Source organism: Mesocricetus auratus, unplaced genomic scaffold, assembly GCF_017639785.1.
Source record: "Mesocricetus auratus isolate SY011 unplaced genomic scaffold, BCM_Maur_2.0 Super-Scaffold_100047, whole genome shotgun sequence".
In the NCBI taxonomy this organism is placed as follows: Eukaryota; Metazoa; Chordata; class Mammalia; order Rodentia; family Cricetidae; genus Mesocricetus; species Mesocricetus auratus.
Window position 1 is genome coordinate 7,281,125 of NW_024429224.1, and position 20,251 is coordinate 7,301,375.

Sequence of the window (20,251 nt, forward strand, 5' to 3'; positions counted from 1 at the left end):
GTTATCTTAAGAGGATGGGGAGGGGGACTGTTGATATCAGGGTTATAAGGCGACTTGGGGGGCAGTGCAAAAGGCTTTTGTGGAAGGGAAGGAAAATACAACGTAACAATAGCCAGGGAAGGAAAGGCTACATACCAAACAATCTAGTAAATGCTCTAATGTTCCAGGGTACACTTTGCCTATATGGAGGAACCCAAACATGGCTGCCTTTGTGTTTTACTTGTTTTTTCCATAACACGCCTAGACCAAAAGAGATATCTAATAATAGTCAGGTCACACAATAGTTGAGACAAAAATGAAAAAAAGAAAACACCAAAATAAATTAAAATTTGGGACCAAATGGTTTATGCCACGCCTTAATGACTTGGTCCAGTTAATAAAAAATACTGCCCACCCCACAGGGCTAAGGCTGTGTGCTCAGTGGTGGAACTTGTGCTCCATCCCTGTTACTACAGAACAACAGTCTCCCAGCCCCTCCAACGCCAATGATGCCACAAACTAAAGGAAAAATAATATAATTCTTAGCTGCCATTCAAGCACTTGAGGGTGAAGCAGGAAGATCGCAAATGGAGGTCTGCCTGAGCTGCACAGCAAGACCTTGCCTCGGAAATTCCTTATAGGCTCTGAAGAAATAGTTTATCAAGTAAGCACTTGATTTTCCAGAGGACCATGGTTTGAATCCCAGCACCTACATAGTGGCACACAATAATCTGTAATTCTAGTTTTAGGGGGACCTGATACCCTCTTCTGGCTTTCTCAAGCACCAGGCAAAGCACTCATACACATACAATAAAAGTTAAAATAAGTAAATAAAAGCTTGGGCCAGTAAAATGGCTCAGTGGGTGCAGGTGATCGCACCAGGCGGTGAAGGAGAGAACCAACACCTGAAAGCTGTCCTCTGACTCTGAACGTCTGCCATGGTGAGTACACACACTGAATAAATAAGCCGGTCTTGGTGTTGAACACCTTTAATCTCAACGCTCTAGAGGCAGAGGAGGCAGATTTCTGAGTTCAGGGCCATCGCAGTCTGCAGAGCCAGCTTCAGGACAGCCAAGGCTACACAGACGAACCTGTCTTGAAAAACCTAAATAAGTGAATAAGCAAATAAATAAATAAATGCGATACAAATTTAACGTCTTGTATGACACCCTAATCCTTGTCATTCCATTAGATACTGCGCTGACATCCCGTCCATACCGAATCTCCAATCTCTAAAATTCTTACGTAGGATTTCCTGTCAACTGTCAAAACCCTGGTTTTACCAAGATATAAGGTGAGGGGGGAATGTCACAGGGTCTAATTCAGAAGCTTTAGTGTCATTGCATTCCCTCTAAGAACTGAAATATTCCACCACGCTCTCATTTGCTTACTGTGGTACCTCCAGGCCTTGGCACAAAGTATGGGAACCCCAGGTTAGAGCCTTTAAAAAATTATTTTACCTGGGCTGTGGTGGTGGCGCACGCCTTTAATCCCAGCTCTTGGGAGGCAGAGGCAGGCGGATCTCTGAGTTTGAGCCCAGCCCAGACTACAGAGCGAGTTCCAGGACAGTCAGGGCTACACTGAGAAACCCCATCTCCAACAACAACAATAATTTTTATTAGTTATTGATTATATTCGAGTCCCTCTCTTTCTCGGTGTCCAAGATCATTTCAAATGCCAAACTGGTGAGAAATAAAACACAGAAGAACAAAACAAAACAATTTCCTCTCCTGGAAAACAAACTTCCTCAGGGACCTAACCACAACTTAATCTATGTAAAAAGCATGAATTGTTCTCTGATACCCAAGGTGTGAAACCTGTCAAGTTAATTTTTCCAAACCAGATAAAAACACCTTTAAGCCTTCTCTGGTAGAGTCCATTGAGACTTCTAATGTGTGGCTTTAAAAATAAAGTTGTTTGCTTTTAGCCTTTTCTTGTTCCCGGGTTTGTCTCAGGGCCATGGGTCTTGCATGTTCATGCAAAATGGAGCTGCCCATGTGTACAGCCTCAGTGCATGCAAAGCGAGGGCCCCACTGTCTTTATCCACTGCCCAGGGCCAGGATGAGCAGAGGGACCGCACTTATGGCTCCTTCCCCAGGTGAAGATCCTGCTTGGTGTGAAGACAGTCACACCGTACCCTTCTGCAAAGCTATGCCCATCAGGGGTGCCATGTGAATGGGGTACATCAGTGACTGTGGCTTCTCTTCCCGTGGGTAACTCCAACCTCTTCCTTTGGGAGGAAGCCTAGCCTTGAGCTTTAAAGTAGGTAGCCTCAGGATGAATATGACCCTCTGATATGTTTTGTTTGCCCTAGAGTGTTGTCAACATTTTAATTCCAGGGGGACAGGGCTGGGGAATCTTGCACATGTTTCCATTGCAGGGGCTAGAGAGATGGCTCAGCAGTTGAAATCAGATACTGGTTTTGCAGAGGACCCTTAGGTTGGTTCCCAGAACCTACTTCAGGTGGCTCACACCGTGGCTACAGCTCCAGGGGAATATTACTCCTCTGGCCTCCTGCACTCCATGCACAGAACCATTCACACACAGAGAGACATGTAATCAAATGATCTCTTTGTTTGCTTTTTGAGACAGGGTTTCTCTGTGTAGCCCTGGCTGTCCTGGAACTCACTCTGTAGACCAGGCTGGCCTTAAAAGCACAGAGATCTGCCTGCCTCTGCCTCCCAAGTGCTGGGATTAAAGGCATCTGCCACCATGCCTAAATGATTAAATGCTATTAAAAAATATAAAAATCGCCGGGCGGTGGTGGCGCACGCCTTTAATCCCAGCACTCGGGAGGCAGAGGCAGGCAGATCTCTGTGAGTTCGAGGCTGGGCTGGACCAATAGACTCCAAAACAATAGAGAAACCCTGTCTCGAAAAACCAAAAAAATATATATATAAAAATCCCACTACATGCCTGGCTGTGGTGGCCTACACTGATAATCCCAGTACTTGGGAGGTGAAGGCAGGAAATTCCACAGTTTAAGTTCATAGAAGGTTCAAGGCCAGTCCTAGGTAGCATGAGACCCTGCCTACCTGCCCTCCACCCATCTACTGCAACATTTAAACATCCCGAGGTGTTCTATAATTTCTTCTACAATCTCAGTGTAAATCACTGTCTAGGCCTGAGTATGGATTGTTCCCCTAGGCAAAGCCTATACTCTGATGTTGGTCACATTTATGCTGTCATTTATAGCTGCCTGTCCTCTGCGGTCCTTTGACATTGGGACCTTGCCCTAGGTTTTTGAAAATATATTTCATCTTAAACACACACACACACACACACACACACACACACACACACACACACACACACGTTAGCCTGAGCCAAAGTGCCACGGGCCCAGCTCTTGTCTGCAGGTCTCTCTGTGTGTGGATGGGTGGGTGACAAGGCAGAGACATCACTTTTTCCTTCTTAAAACAATTATTTATTCTATGCGTATGTGTCTGAGTGCATGCATGCACACCGTGTACCTACAGGAGTCAGAGGAGGTTGGAAGGCATCACATCCCCGGGAACTGGGCTTACAGAGGGTCGTGGGCTGGTGTGTGGTGCTGGGAATCAAACCCTGGCCTTCCAGAAGAGCAGCCGGTGCTATAAACTGCTGGGCCATCTCTCCAGTCCTCCTCCTTTAGCTACTCCTCCTGGGCCAGAGAGATGGCTCAGTGGGTAAAGGCATTTGCAACTGCATCTGCTGACTTGTTTGGTTCCTTGATCCCACATGGTGGAAAAGTAAACCTATTTACACGAGCTATCTTCTGAACTCCACAAGTGCACCTGCAAGATCTCACACACACACACACACACACACACACACACACACACACACACACGAGAATAAATAGATAGATAAATGTGTTTGTTGTTGCTGTTGTTAAGAAAGAAATTGCACCTGGAGCGGTGCAGGGAGTGGTGAATGTGATGGCCCCGCAGTCAGAGAGGGCGGGTGGAGCGGGCACAGAAGAGTGCGGGTGGCCATGCAGCTTTGAGGCAGAGCGAGGCAGGTGTAAGCCCCAGGCGGCTCACACTCTGAACTCAGTGCTCGATCTATACCTCAGCTTCTCTCTCTTAATTCACCCCACTCCTATTTCTCGCTAATGTGTTTTCTTACTCTCGGGTCCTCCAGGCAGCTCTCTCGTAAACTGCCCTCAGCCCCAATCTCTTCTCCTCTTACCATCCTGTTCATCTGGCCAGCTCAGCTCTCCCCATCACGTGACCCGAGCGTAAATCATAGGATTCTTCCCACGCCAGCTGCAGGTCTGCAGCGGGCTCTGCAGAGGCTGCGGGCCACGCATGCGTAGCTGTAGGCGCACCTGCGCCTCTGCTGGTGGGGGAGGCCAGGCCCCTAAGCGTCCTGCCGCATCATCCAGTCTGGTTGGGTGCTAAGGTGGAGTGACAGACAGTGAACCTGATTGGGCCCAAACTCCCGAGGTGACGTGGTTTTTGTTGCTGATACACTCATAACAAATCTCTCCCCTAGGACCCTGCGGCGGCGTCCTGGGCTCTGCAGTTCTGCACTGGGCATCAGGAAGTCAGAAGCAAAGTGCAGTTACCAGTCTACACTTAGAGCCTTATGACCTGGGCCAGACGACTTGACTTTGGCGGCTCCGAAAAGAAAGTATCACTGACCATTAGAGTGAGGGTCCAATGGAAATTACTGCGTGTTTTTTGCGGTGCGGAACTCTCAGCGTGGCAGCTCACTCATAATCCCTGGACTCAAGAGGCTAAAGCAGAAGTATAGCTAGTTTGAGGTCAGCCTGTCTCAACGCTCTCCCCACCTAACACAGTGTGTGCTGTCTGCCTGGGGAGGGACTGTACACTGCTGTGTTGGTCATTGCCCTGGATCCCCAGAGCCACCCTGAGAGAGAGAGGCTTCACAGATGGGGAAACTGAGGCTCAGAGATGTCAGGAAGCCTGGGACCAGGTGTTAGATTCCACATTCAGCATGATCTCAAAGCCAGGGTAGAGATTTTTATTTTTTCTGATAGGAGTTCATGTAAGTCAAGGCTGCCCACAAACTTGCTGTGTAGCCAAAGAAGAAATGGTCATCTCAAACACTTGATCTTTTCTCTCCTTTGTCTCTACCATCCAAGTGGTGGACTACAGGAGCCAGCACCCACCAATCCAGGGTTCCTTGGTGGCTTCACAGTCTCATCCACTTGCTCTTTGAACTATTTTTGGTTTGTTTGATTGTTTTCGAGATAGGGTTTCTCTGTGGCTTTGGAGCCTGTCCTGGAACTCGCTCTGTAGACCAGGGTAGCCTCGAACTCACAGAAATCTATGCCTGCCTCTGCCTCTGCCTCCTAAGTGCTATGATTAAAGGTGTGTGCCACCGCCACCTGGCTTGAACTATCATTTTAAAAATAACACCCGTTCTGATTTTAGCCATTACCAGGGAACATTCCAGGTATACACACCTGCAGAAAACCATCTTTTTTTGGTCCCTCCTTTTACTGAAATTAAGGGGCTGCTATATTTGCTTCGGTCTTTGAGGTCCCTTGTACAGGGTGTCACACCACCTGGAGGACCCTGAGCATAGTAGCCAGGCCCACCCTAGAGCTCTGCCTTCCGTGCTGACTCTCAGGCTCTCAGATGTAGTCACCGTGGACCCCCTTTTCCTGGAGAAGCCAAGCTCCTTTCTGTTGCTGGGTCTTTGCACCTGCCCTGTGTTTGCCAGGATGCTCTCCCAGGCCTTCCTGCTACCTTTCCCTCGGCTCAGGGAGCCCGCCCTGGCTGCAGCCTAGCCAGTTCCTTGGTCATATGTCCTGTCACCCACTTTCCTGTTTCGTCAACTTCCAGAGTACACGACTCTTTCAATACTGTCTGTCCTTGCCACCTGTCCCCCAAGGGCAGGAACCATGCCTCACCCACAGCACTTGGCCTGGGCTTCTGAGGGCACCCAGTTTACCCTTACCCCCTTACCAGCCCACTTGACTGGAGGAATGGCAGTCAAGCCCTCAACATTCCTACTCCTTAAGGATAAGGGATTTCTGGAGTTTCTAATTCACGTTTCTGTGGGAGATGCGTTAACTGTGGGGCCTCTGTTGACACATGCCAGCTGGTTAAGGCAGGAGCAGGTGTTGTCACAACTGTACCAGGGGGGATCCCCTCACATTTACACACACTCTCTCCTCCAGACACACCCAGAATCTACCAATGTGTTCCATAAGTTTTCAAAAAGAGCTGAGACTCGGGGAGAAGACATATTGTACCTTCCCTCTAGGAAGGAAGGAAGAGGTTTAGGGTTAGAGGCCAGACAGGTCTGGGTTCCTCTTCCTGTTGCTGTGGATAAAATACCCTGACAGAAGCAGTTTAAGGGAGAAAAGATTTATTTTGGTTCACAGTTCAAGAGGAAGTTCACCATGGCAGTGCTGGCGTAAAGGTAGGAGCTTGAGGTGGCTGGTCACATGTGTCCACAGCCAGGAAGCAGACAAGGAGGAATATGTGCGCTCAGCTCACAGCCTAGGGGGTGACGCCACCCACAGTGGGTGGGCCTTCCCACCTCATTAACTTAATCACGATAATTTCGCACAGGCATTCCCAGAGTCTAACCTAATCAAGACAATCCCTCACAGGCCTGCCTGGAGGCTTACCTTATTGATCCCAGATCCTGTCAAGTTGGCAACCAGCGCTATCCATTACATCAGAACACTGTCAAATCTCACCCTGGCATTGTTGTATCGAACTAGGACACATGGTCTCTTAGGTTTGGGACAAACCTTAGGTTTGGCTTCTTTTCTTGTCATACAGTGTAAAACAGTGATTCAGAATTCAGTTGTATGACTAGGGGCTGGGGCTGTAGATAAGTTGGTAGACTGATTTCTTAGCATGGTTCCTGAGCATGACATAAACCAGGCGTGGTGATGCATGCCTATACTCCCAACTTCTGGAAGGTGGAGACAGGAGGATGAGGGATTACAGGTCATCCTGAGCTACATATCAAGTTTAAGGCCAGCCTGAGCTACAAGAGTCCCTGTCTCAAAAAAAAAATCACATGCCAGGAGGCTTGTGGCAAACAGCTTTAACCCCAGAACTCAGGAGGCAGAGGCAGGCTGATCTCTGAGTTTGACTGAGGCCAGCCTGGTCTACAGAGTGAGTTCCAGGCCAGCCAGGGCGATACAGAAAAACCCTGTATCAAAAAACAAAATATAAGAAATTACCACAAAAGATAAATAAGGCCAGGAATGGCGGTGAACACCTTTAATCCCAGCTCCCAGGAGGCAGAAGCAGGTGTATTTCTGTAAATGTCAGACCTGCCAGTGCTACATAGTGAGACTCTATCTAAATAAATAAATAAATACAAATAATTGAATTACTACTTGGTCACTACTCAACACAGTTTACCTGAATCTCAGGGTCCTTATCTTTTTTTAAATTAAGATTTTTACTTATTTTTATGTGGATTTGTATTTTGCCTGCATGTATGTTGGTGTGAAGGTGCCAGATTCATTGGAACTGGAGTTATAGACAGTTGTGAGCTGCCATGTGGGTACTGGGAATCGAACCCAGGTCCTCTGGAAAAACAGCCAGTGCTCTTAACTGCTGAGCTATTTCTCCTGCCCCCTTGCCTAGGTAAAATAATCACAATTTCTGAGTGATATGTGGAAAGGGTCCCAAATCACAGGGCTGTTCACATTGATAGGGTATTCACTGACTTCACTCCTACATCTCCTGGACTCTGTGATTGTTTTTACTTATTGCTATCATGTATGAAGAGTGCTGGCACTTGTCACTGTGTGGTTAGAGAACAGCTCTGCTGAGGCATTTCTCTCGTTGTCCCCTTATGTGGGCTCCAGGTATCCACCTCAGGTGATCAGGCTTGCTGTGAAATGCCTCTACCTACTGAGCCATGTTTTGTTTTTTTGAGATGGGGTATTACCATGTAGTTCAAACTGGCCAAAATTCCTGATTCCTCTTCCTTTTTTTTTTAAGATAGGGTTTCTCTGTGTAGCCCTAGTTGTCCTGGAACTCGCTATGTAGACCAGGTTGACCTCAAACTCACAAAGATTCTCCTGCCTCTGCCTCCCAAGGGCTGGGTTTAAAGTTGTGGCTGCCAGGTGCCTCATTCCTCCAAACTTCCGGGATTACAGGTGTTTGCCACCATGTCTAGCTCTCCTTTATGGTTAAAAAATTAATTTATTGTCAGGTAGTAGTGGTGCACACCTTTAAACCTAGAACTGGGGAGGCAGAGGCAGGTGGATCTCTGTGAGTTTGAGGCCAACCTGGTCTACAGAGGGAGTTTAAGGACAGCCAAGGCTACACAGAGAAACCCTGTCTTGAAAAACCAAAAAAATTATTATTATTGTGTATATGCATGATGTGTGTGATTGTGTATGCAAACGTGCTATGGCACTCGTGTGGAAGTCAGACAATTTAGGGAGTTGGTTCCAGAGAACTGTTGTAAATTTTATTATATTTACTTAGTGTGTGGTACCAAGGGCTACTGTGTGTGTGTGTGTGTGTGTGTGTGTGTGTGTGTAGGTCAGAGAACAACTTGTGGGAGTCTCTTTTCTCTTTGCACCAAGTGATTCTGGGGATCAAACTTAGGTTGTTAGACCAGATGACAAGTGCCTTTACACACTGAGCCATCTCAATGGCCCTTCCTTTGAAACTGGGTCTATGTAGCTCCAGCTGTGCTGGAGCTGACTATGTAGACTAGGATGTACTGGAACTCACGGAGGTTTGCCTGCCTATACCCCCCAAGTGCTAGGATTAAGGGCCTGTGTCATTATGCCTGGTTTTATGATATTTATTATTATTATTATCATTATTATTATTTTGGTTTTTCAAACAGGGGTTCTCTGTGTAGACCTGACTGTCCTGGAGCTTGCTCTATAGACCAGGCTGGCCTCAAATTCAGAGATTCTCCTGTCTCTGTCTCCCAAGTGCTGGGTTTAAAGGTGTGTGCCACCACAGCAGGCTCCTTTGTGGTTTTTCTTTTTCAGAAGAATCCTTAGATTTACTTGTGTGTGTATTTTATGTATATGGGTGTTTCGTATGCATGCTAGCACACCGGAAGAGTGCATTAGATTCCATCAGACTACTGTCAAAGACAATTGTTCCTATCATGTGGTTGCTGGGAATCAAACCTAGGTCCTCTGGAAGAACAGCCAGTGCTCTTAATCACTGAGACATCTCTCCAGCCCCATCCTTTGTGGCTTTTTAAATCAACTGAACTTGTTAGTTTCTCTTTGATGTCCTTTGCATCTTATTCTATTCTTCACTGTCAGGAATCAACCCCGAGGCCCTGCATTAACAAGGAAGTGTTCTACACTGAGATACAGCTCCCACTCTTTTCCTGTATTTCAAAAGCAATCTTTCCTGGGTGGTGGCGAACACCTTTAATCACAACACTTGGGAGGCAGAGGCAGGCAGATTTCTGTGAGTTCCAAGCCAGCCTGGTCTACACAGTGAGTTCAGGGCAGCCAGGATTGTTACACAGAGAAACACCACCACCAACAATAAAGCAGCTTCTTCATTAACAACGATAGCACAGTGAAAACCTCTGTGTGACCATTTGAGTAATGTAGGAAGGAGATGCTAAGTCCAGTGCTGATTCTATAGCATTTTCTAATTTTATTTGGATCTTGGAAACTACTGGGTTTGTACCAGCCATGTCTTGTGCAAAAGTGCAGGCTCAATGTACAGAGTATCAGTTTGCACATACTAATAGGAAACAATATTTATTAGTGAATGATAGATTGGCACAGCAGAAAGCGCCTCAGGTGTTTGTGTTTGCTCCTGAAAACGAAGATCGGAAACGATGCTCAATTATTGCACAAATTTAGAAAAATGATGCCTGAAAGGAACGTGGCACAGAGCTTAGCGCTCTGTCAATAGACACAGGGATAGTTTCTATGTACGGTGAGCCTATGTTGTGGCCGGGAATGGTTACAGCTAATAAGAATCTGTCTTTGGAGTTCTTTCTGTTGGCAGGGGAAAATGGAAGGCTCTCAGAAAGCAGAAAGAGCATTACAGCCTGGCTTTCGGGAGATTCCGGTGGTCTGGGTTGCCAGTATAGAGCTGACTGAGGAGACTTTAGGACCCTGAGCCCCGGGCGCGCGCGTAAGGCGCAGGGGAGGACGCGCCCGGAGCCCATCCGCATCCAGGAGGGCGGGGCGTCTCGCCCAGGTCGTGTTACTATTGGTGAAAGCGGGCGGGTGACGATGACGGCTGGCGCGAGGCCCCGCCCCCGCCGCCCCGCCCCTCCCGCGCGCGCTGGCCGCTAGGCAGCCTCGCTCTGGCCCGAGTCGCGCCCCCGCGCCGAGTCCGCGCGCGCGTCAGTCGGTCCCGAGTGCGGCTGCGGGGCGACCGGCTGCAGACAGCGGGGCGCGCGGCCCGGGGGAGGTGTCGGTATCGGTGTCGCGGGAGGAGCGTCGGAGCCCGGAGACTCGCACAACGCCATGGCCCCCATTGGCCTGAAGGCGGTGGTCGGAGAGAGTAAGTGGCTTCGGGGTGCTGCCCGGGGGCCAGTCCCTGGCCTCTGGCCGGTGGGACCCGTTATCCAGGCGCCGCCCTCCCGGGAGGGAAGCCCCTCTGGCTCCCTGAGGCCAGCGGGCTTCCCTGACTCTGGCTTCTCCCCGGTCCCTCTTCACCTCGGTCCTCCTCAGTCTCTATCCCTCCTTTTCATCCCATCCGTCCTCCTCCTCGCACCTCGCCTTCATAAACATCCCGTTCCCCCTTTTATCTCCATCACGCCATCTCTCCTTCACCCCATCCCGTCTCCTCTCCCTCTTCACCCCAGACCACGCACGTATCTCCCTCCCCCATCCGCGCCTTTATTCCCCCTCCAGCCCGTTAGCCTCCTCTGCAGCGTCACCCTCTGCACCCCAACTCTTCCCCACTCACATCCCTTTCCTCCCGTCTCCCTTCTTTGCCTTCTGCTTTTCTAGAGCTCCCGATTCCACTCCTTTTTTTTTTTTTTTCGGTCTCCAATCCCTCCCTCTTTCCCACCCTCCCTCGTGAATCGTGACGAACGAAGGCCTCCTCCCTTCCCGCCTCCCTCTCCCAGGAGCAGGGCGCTGTCCCCGGCTGCAGAGACCCACCTGGGAGCGGCGGGGCGCGCGCCGCCAGGGCTCCTCCTGCCAGCCGGGGAGGGAACGCGGGGGTTTGCCTGCGGCGCTGCCGTCTCCGCGTCCGGCTGGGGCCGCGGGCTTCTCTCCGTCTCCCTTTCCCGGGGCTGGACTTCAAGGGCGGGGTCTTAACGGGGTCCGGAACCCTTCGAAATCCCTAGGGGGGAAGGGGTGCGCTTCGGAGTGTCGCGGGAGGAGTGGCCCCGCCAGCGCCGCAGTCTGCAGTCTCGCTGCTTGCGGGACTCAGCCCCGGGTGTCGCTGCGGGGGAAAATATGATTGTTGATGGGTTTGCATGAAAGACACAGCAGACATTTTAATTTTTTAAATTTATTTTTATATCGAATGGTGAGCGTGGACGACCTAGGTAGAAAAATAGCACCTCTTCAATATTTTGGCACGTCTTTATAGTGAAAACGTGTGAGGATTGCTGTGGCTTTCGCTACCTGTTTTTAGAGTAAGAGAAAATGAAAGTGTCATTTCCCTGAAGGAGAGGTGGAATTTTACAGTTTCCTTTTTCAATGAGCCTCTCCTATGATAGCTTGCTCTTGCCTTCCCCCACAACCCCCCCCCATCAAATGCAGCATAACTGTTGAGCGATGCAACTGCCCTCCCCTTATTCTTTTGAGTGGTGTATGGGGAATACTCTTTTGGTGGAATCTAGCCGTGTACAGCATTTCCTGATCAGAAGGAATTGTTACGAAAACAAAACCTAAAATGGACATTTAAAAAATGCTCAGGACCATCCATGCTATAAAGGCTCCTTGAACTGTTTCTGAGGAAACTCAGTGTTTAAGGCTGGGGGATCCATAGGGATTTGTTAATGTCAACACCTTCATTTTCACCCATAGGAAAGAAATAGAGGCTTGGAGCAGTTAAATGGCTTGCTGAAATCACTGTTAATTTAAAAACAATAACAACACCTGGTGTCCATTTCCTTGCAACTTAAGTAAAAAAAAATAATTCCCTTGCTTTCTGTATACATATTTTCCTCTTAAAAACCTCTTTTGAAGATTAAGAGGTGTGGGGTGGAGTATCATACTTCACTCCTTCAAGTGTTACATTTGAATACTACATTTGAAAAATAAAATACATATATAATGGAATGCCCCCCTACGAGGAGCCACTGTAGTCCTGAAGTGGTCCAGAAGACACTATGTAACCTAGACTGGTTTTAAATTTATCTTAATCCTCCTGCCTCAGCCTCACAAATGCTGGATTATAGGTGTGTGTCACCCCGTCCTACTTATTTTTTGTTTATTTGAGATAAGGGTTTACTTTATAACCCTGGATAGCCTGGTACTTCCTACCCAGTGCAAGCTGGCTTTGAACTCATGGTAATCCTCCTGCTTCAGCCTACCAAAATGCTATGGTTGCAGGCTTGCACCGCCATACTGAGCTCAGAAGAGGGTTTTTGCATCTTTTTGCCAAGACCCTTGATTATGTGGGTGTCACCATAACCCCTTGCCTTGCCTCTTTTAGAAGTAAGCATCAAGATTAAAAAAAAATCAGTGTGCAATATGGCCAAAATTTCTTTTGAAACAAAGTGAAACCTTGGTGTACAAAAATAAACCCAATTTTACAGAAAAATGTGAATGTGTGAACAGGCTTCTATTTCTGTGACAATTGAGTTAGGCATGTGCTTTAGGAAAATACATCTTGAACCCTATTTTAATGCTGCTTCCCAATGTTTGGTGGGGTTTCGACTTCAACTTTTCTTCCAAAAATAAGAGTGAAATAAAGGTACTTTCTTTTTTCTTTCCTATCTTGAGGACAGAGTCTGATGTAGCCCAGGTGAGCCTGGGGCTGACTGACGGTGAGTGAAACCCTGAAGTGCTGATCCTCTAGCTTCTATTTCTGGCGTGTGCTGCCGCGGTCTCCTGTTAATCTGTGCTGGGGTTGAGCCTCTCGGCCTTTACCCACTAAACTACATCTACACCTAAAGCTGGGTTTGTTTTGTTTTGTTTTTTGTTTTTGAGACAGGGTTTCTCTGTGTAGCTCTGGCTGTCCTCAAACTCTCTCTGTAGACCAGGATAGCCTCGAACTCAGAGATCCGCCTGCCTCTGTCTCCCTGAGATTAAAGGCGTGCGCCACCACCACCCAGCTCTAAAGCTGCTTTTTAAAAACCACTACACACACCAGTTAAAATGTCACTTCATAGCCCGGTCCTCTTGATCTAAATTAACATCCCATAATCATTTTTCTTAGGGTTGCTAGTTCTTTGACGAAGCACCATGACCAAATCAACTTGGAGAGGAAAGGGTTTATTTGGCTTACACTTCCACATCATCACTGAAGGAAGTCAGGGCAAAGCAGGAAACTGGAGGCAGGAGATGATGCAGAGGCCACAGAGGATGCTGCTTACTCCCCGTGGCTTGCTCAACCTGATTTCTCATAGAGCACAGGACCACTAGCCCAGGGGTGGTCCACCCACAGTGGCCTGGGCCCTCCTACTTCAATCGGTAATTAAGAAAATGCCCTGCCAGCTTGCCTGTAGCTCCATCTTATAGAGGTATTTTCTTAATTGAGACCCCCTCCTCTCTGATGGCTCCAGTTTCTGTCCAGTTGACAGAGGACTAGCCAGCACAGTCACTGTCAGTTTTTTTTGTGTGTGTGTGTGTGTGATAATTAAAAATTATCTTGCTTGGTTTTTGTCTGGTTGGTTGGGGGACACCCACATTTGCTGAATGAACAATGTCATTTAGGACGTGAATGAGAGTAGTTTTGAGCCCCTTGCCTTCCCCTATAACCTGCCCCAATCTAAGCCAGAGCCTGTGCATGTGCAGTACCAGCCCCAGTGCCCTGTCGGTCCTTTCAGAGTTGAGTGTCGTTGAATAGCCCACAGCCATCCGTATAAGACAAGTAAGTATGGATTGATTCGGCAGCTTATTCTACAGACAGTGTTTAGAGCTTGCTAGGAACTATGGGAGTTTCAAAGCTGTCTTTCTGGGACTGGGGAGATGGGCTCACTTGGTAAAATGCCTGCTGTGCAAGCTGGCGATCTGAGTAGTTTGAGCACCCAGGTGAAAATGCCAGGTGTGGTCACCTTAGCTCTAGGAGGGAGTAGGTGGAGGAGACAGATGGATCCCTGGATCGCACTGGCCAACAAAACTGTTCCGCAGGGTAAGGTGGCTAGAGATAGCAGGAGACACCTCTGACTTCCATTGGTTTGCACAAATGTACTTTTATGTACAGGTGTATACACACATACATACATACATACATACATACATACATACATATATATATTTTTTAAAAACTGGCCATCTCAGCACTAAGGAGGCAGAGGCAGGAGGATTGCAGCAATCCTAAACTGCATGAAAAGTTTGAGTCCAGCTAGGGCCATGTAAGACCCTATCTCAACTGACCTGTCCTCCCTAAAAGTGACTTCCTTCGTATAGCATATAGCATTTGCTGTTGTGTTTGCTATTTGTTCCTTTTCTTTATTATTATTGTTGTTATTATTTTGGTTTTTCGAGACAGGGTTTCTCTGTGGCTTTGGAGGCTGTCCTGGAACTAGCTCTTGTAGACCAGGCTGGTCTCGAACTCAGAGAGATCCGCCTGCCTCTGCCTCCCAAGTACTGGGATTAAAGGCGTGCGCCACCAACGCCCAGTAGCTCTTTGTTCCTTTTATCCCTGACTATTGTTCTGTCATGGATGTCCTCCATCCTCCAGATCATGAACCTTTGAGTTGTTTCCAATTACAGGCAATTACAAGTAAAGGTTTAAAAGTTGCACTTATTTATTTTGTGCATATGTGTGCATGTGCCCATGCATACCATGGCAAATGTGGAAGTCTGGAGTTGGCTCACTTCCTCCACCATGTGGGGCCTTGTAACTTAGGGTCATCAGACTTCATGGCGAGCACCTTTACCACAGCTTTCCTCCGGCATGTACCCACAGATTTTTTTTTTTTTTTTGGTTTTTCGAGACAGGGTTTCTCTGTATTGTTTTGGAGGCTATCGGTCCAGCCCAGCCTCGAACACACATAGATCCGCCTGCCTCTGCCTCCCGAGTGCTGGGATTAAAGGCGTGCGCCACCACCGCCCGGTGTACCCACAGATTTTTATGTGAATGTATCATATGGCTATCTGATTACCTATGGGTTAGGACTAATGGATTGTAGGGTAAGCACATGCTTAACTTTGTAAGAAACTGTCATGCAGAATTCTGAAATGGCGGTAACATATTGTTATTCCAACCTGTAATGCTCAAAATTTTTCCTTGCCAGGCGTGGTGGTTGCACGCCTTTACTGTGAGCACTTGGGAGTTTGAGGCCAACCTGACCTATGTAACAATTTCCAGGCCAACCTGGGCTACATAGTGAGACTCTTGTCTTCTTGTGAGCTGTTGTTTTGAGCTGGCTGCCTTGAGAGACTGTGGTAGCTCACAGTTTCTCTTTGCATTTGCTGAGTTGCATGTGTTTCCGTATGTCACTGGCGAAGGTTCCAAATCTTTGAATTTTTAAACTAGGATGTTTGTTTTTCTATTATTAGGCCTTAAAAATCTTCAAATAGGAGCTGGAGAGATGGCTTAGAGGTTAAGAGCACTGGCTGCTCTTCCAGAGGTCCTGAGTTCAATTCCCAGCAACCACATGGTTGCTCACTACCATCAGTAATGAGATCTGGTGCCCTCTTCTGTTGTTCAGGAATACATACAGGCAGAACAGTGTATATATAATATAAAAATCTTTAAAAAGATCTTCAAATATATATTAAATGTGTTTTTCAAATATCTTCTCCAGTCTAGTTTTTTTTGGGGGGGGGTTTCGAGACAGGGTTTCTCTGTGGCTTTGGAGGCTGTCCTGGAACTCGCTTGGTAGTCCAGCCTGGTCTCTCCGCCTGCCTCTGCCTCCCAAGTGCTGGGATTAAAGGCATGTGCCACCAACGCCCGGCTCCAGTCTAGTTTTGTCTTTTTATTTTCAATGTTTTCCAAAGAGTAGAATTTTTACATTTTTACATTTTTCTTATGGATTCTTTTTTGTTTCCTAAGAAATCTTTGGTTAGCTTAAATTCACAAAGATCTCCTTGTTTTCTTCTCAAAGCTTTTACCATTTGGGATGTTTATTTAGATTTGACTCATTTTGAGTTAATTTTTGTAGAATTATAAGGTATGGTCAGGGTTTATTTCTTTCTCTTTTGTTTAAATATCCAGTTGTCCCTGAACCGTTGACGTCTTTGCGTCTTTGTTGACATCATCTGGGTATATGTGTGTGGGTCTGTCTGTCCCTAGACATTCTGTCCTGTTGTTGAACTGCAGGGACACTTCTGTTAGCACCTTCTCTTGACCGTCCCCGCTCTAAAGGAATCCAGGGAGCCTGCCTGTCCCCTTCGGGGTTCTTCCATTTTGTCCTTTTCATAGTCAATTTGGTTCGTTCGCTTATCTTCGAACATTTAAGAATCAGTTTGTTGGGCTGGAGACATGGCTCAGTGGTTAAGACCACTGACTGTTCTTCCAGATGGACCCAGGTTCAATTCCCAGCACCCACATGGCAGCTCATACCTGTCTGTGACTCCAGGATCCTCTGCCCTCACACGACTTACATGCAGGCAAAACACTAGAACACACAAAATAAAAGTAAATAAATAATTTTTAAAAATCAGTTTGTTGATTTGTTAAAAAATGGAATTTTTATTAGGATTCTGTTGACTCTATAGATTAGTTTAGGGAGATCTGACATCTTAACAACTTTGTTAGTTGATTTTATTTGCTGTATTACAGCACGTGTATCCAAGTTCTTTGTTTCACGAATAAGAGAGCAAACACTGTAATAAGGAGAATTCCAGAATACAAAGTAAATTTACAATAATTGTGTTTCCCTAAATTAGCAGTGAATAATTAAAAAGCAAAATGTGAAATAATACTGTCTATAGAGCTGGGAAGACACGCTCAGTTATCTTGCATTTGAGAGACTCAGGGTTAAGTTTCCAGTGTAGCCTTCTGACCACCTGAAAGTAAAGTGCTTAGGTGTAACATTTGCAAATCTGTGTGCTGAAAAACTCTAAGTTCATAAGAAAGAAATCCTAGAAGTATACCTAGATGTACCATATTCATGAATGGAGAAACTGTCACATTTATTTTATCTTTTTTTTTAAATGTCCTCAAATTCTCTAGGTATGTGCACATAACAGCAATTTCTTGGTTGTTTTTTTAAGTAGAACAGTTAACAGTTTTAACAGTATTTTTTGTAACACAAATAATAAAAACACAGAGACTGATATTGGGGTTCAAGCTTCAAGCTGAAGATCAGAAAAGCAAAGTGGCCAGCCACTAGCTCATGAACTAACAGAGACCCATCTGCCTGTTTTCGGAGTCCTGGGACTAAAGGCGTGCGCCGCCAATGCCCGGCTGCCTGGCCAGTTTTAACAGTGTTTAACCAGACTTTTCTTTAACATTTGTTTATTTTGTGTCTTTCTCTCTGTGCGCACACTGTGAAGGGCAAAGGAGAACTTGTAGTCCGTTTTCTCCTGGGGACTGAACCAGGGTTGTCAGGCCTGGGGACGCACGTCTGTACCTGCTGAGCCGTCCTGCCAGCCCTCAGAATTTAGCTTTTGGAGAGCCCCCAAAGCCTCTGCAGCGCCTCGCCAGCTCACCTTTCCTCAGGTGTGTGGGGCTGAAGCTCTGCGAATCCCTTGCCAAGGCTTGCTCTCCTCCTCGGTGCCTCCTTCCCCCCCACCTTCCTTCTTGGACAGTATCTTTCTATTTGTTCCAGACTGAACTCAAGGGCTAGGCTCAACTGCTCCTTCTACTTCCTTTGAATATATTTTTTAATTAAAACAACTTTCTTGATACATAATTGTGATTTTATGTCTTTTTAGACATTTATTTTAAATATAAAATTTATTATTATTAGGGTTTTTTGGGGGGGGACAGGGTTTATCTGTGTAGCTCTGGCTGTCCTGGAATTCACTCCATAGACCAGGTTGGCCTCAAATTTACAGAGATCCACCTGCCTCTGCCTCCTGAATACTGGGATTAAAGGTGTGAGCCACCACTACCCGACTGTAAAGATTATTTTGGGATGATCTCATTGTGTCTTCACTCCCAGTTTATTTTATTTATTATTATTTACTTATTTAACTTTGAGCCAGTGTGTGGCTCAGGCTCTTCTGGAACTCATAGCAGTTCTCCTGTCTGAACCTCCTCACTGCTGGGTTCACAGGTGTGTTCCACCACACCCAACTTTGCCAGACTTTTTGGTGTTTATTTCTAGATATCATCCTCCTTGTTGGAACTGGTTGTTGTCTTATAATGATATGATTTAAAGTTTAGTTGGGGAAGAATTTCCCTAAGCAGTGGTTTAGGGCCCAAATAGCATCCCTAAGTCTCCATCACTTGCTGGAGAGCCGGCATGTGCCCTCTGAGCATCTTCATTGTGTTGACTGTCTCTTGTCTGTTTTTGTATTGGCTGTCCATTGAAAAGGTTTCCCTCTGCCTTTCTTGGCACACGGCACCTCTGAGACAAACAGGTGTCTGGCCGCTAATGAGGCGCTTCTTCTTGAGGGAAGTGGTCAGGCCAACTGTTGTATTACCTTTGGCAATTCAGGCCTTGTGGTCCTGAGCTTGCCCTAGGAGAACTGTTTTGGGAATGCAGGCTTTGAGGCCAGTCAGAGGAACCCAGCTCTCTCTTAAGGGTGTTTGGCTAGAGGGTGAGCACTGTGAAGTGTTGAGAATGCTGATTCCAGGATGAATTTTTGTGGTGAGCGTCCTCTGATACGTTTCCTCTGAGTAACTGAAGCCACTAAGAGCAAATGTCCTGGCCATCTGATAGATGGCTGGTTCACCCTTCCCTGTCAGTCAGTCAGCTTCTCAGCCACCAACCGGATCACCATCATGGCAGCCCAGCTGCTTTGAACAGTTCACAGGACCTCAGGAGGCTTTATGTAGCCACAGCCTCTCCACACAACTTGGAAGAAAGAACAAGAAATGAGCTCTGCCGTGACACACCTCCCTGAACTCTACATGACCCTCGGTGAGCTAGTCTCAGGGTTGGAGGGGTTTTTTGATTGGTGCAGAAGTGAGGCTTGTGATTGGCAGAACCCTAAGCTGTACACAGACAAGGCCCTGGATGGTGGAAGCTTTGGAAAGCATTCCATACCCACCTTCCCGCTATTTTTAAGCAAACAAAGGCTTTGATTTCAGGTCAATTTTTATACAACATGTGAGGTATGGTCTCACTTTGTTTTCAGGTCAGTCCAGGAAATGTCTTTCCTGTGACCCAACCCCTGTATTGCAACATTAGGTCCTGAAAAGCATAATCCCAGCGGTCTGTATTTATGCACTGCCTTGACTTTGATGTGTAGCCAACGATGACCTTGAACTCCTAATCCTCCCGCCTGCACCCAGTGCCAGGATTACAGGGATGCACCACCATGTCAGGCCCCACTTGTGGTGGTTGTCATGCGTACGGAGGACAGGGTTGGTGTGACACTAACACAAGTGAAAGTCTGGGCTTTTACCTCCAGCAATGAAAGCAGCAGCAGCAGCAGCAGCAAGAAAGTAATTGAGGTCTAGAGGGCAGCTGGGACCAGAACCTGGGGAGCTGAGATGAGGAGACACTGTTGCAGAGGTAGAAGGGGAAAGAGCAGAGAGCTGAGACTGTGGAGGGTGGGAGACTGGGAGAGCTCTCGGTGGCCAAGAGCTGAGGGTTCTAGCACCTGCCGTGAGCTCTGGAGCTGTAACTCGGGCTGCAGGATTACTAGCGTTCAAAGCCCAGGGCAATAAGCCTCTAACCTGAGCACCTAGAGATGTAAGTCTGCAGCCAGGAGCCCAGCCCTAAGCCTCTGACTTTGAAGGGCTAGCACTTGCTCTAACCTGAGCAGCGAGAGCTGGAAGCCCCTGGCTTTCGACACTGTAGTCCTGAGCCTCTAGTTCTCAGGGCCCTGAGTTGTCAGCCCCGAAGCTGAGTTTGTAAGGCGTTGGCATGGAGGGGCTCAGGAGGCCAACACCAGGGACTGCTCTTTATCTAGTCACGAGTTCCACCGAGTAGAGCCGTGGACTCCTCAGCCACTGGGACAGGTCAGATCAATTGACCTATCATTGCTTCTGTACAGATCTGGATCCATCTGGTATTGGAGAGAAACGACTCCCCAACTTGTCCTTTGATGTCACACGCATGCTATGACACAAATGTCTACACACAGACAAACAAATAAATGTAACTTAAGACAACAAGCCGGGTGGTGGTGGCCTTGGCCTCCACC

The 20,251-nt window shown here is 47.3% G+C and overlaps 1 protein-coding gene across 2 annotated transcripts in view; it reads left to right on the top strand.

Annotated features, from left to right (window-relative positions):
- The first annotated feature begins 10,241 nt into the window (after positions 1-10,241).
- Stxbp1 (syntaxin binding protein 1) overlaps positions 10,242-20,251 on the top strand; it is a 58,008-nt gene continuing 47,998 nt past the window's right edge. The window contains exon 1 of one of the 2 annotated variants that reach the window (XM_040735627.1): positions 10,242-10,418. In XM_040735627.1, the coding sequence (XP_040591561.1) occupies positions 10,382-10,418 (37 nt within the window). In that variant the 5' untranslated portion in view covers positions 10,242-10,381. The remainder of the gene's footprint in view (positions 10,419-20,251) is intronic. The other variant, XM_040735628.1, reaches the window with a different exon arrangement.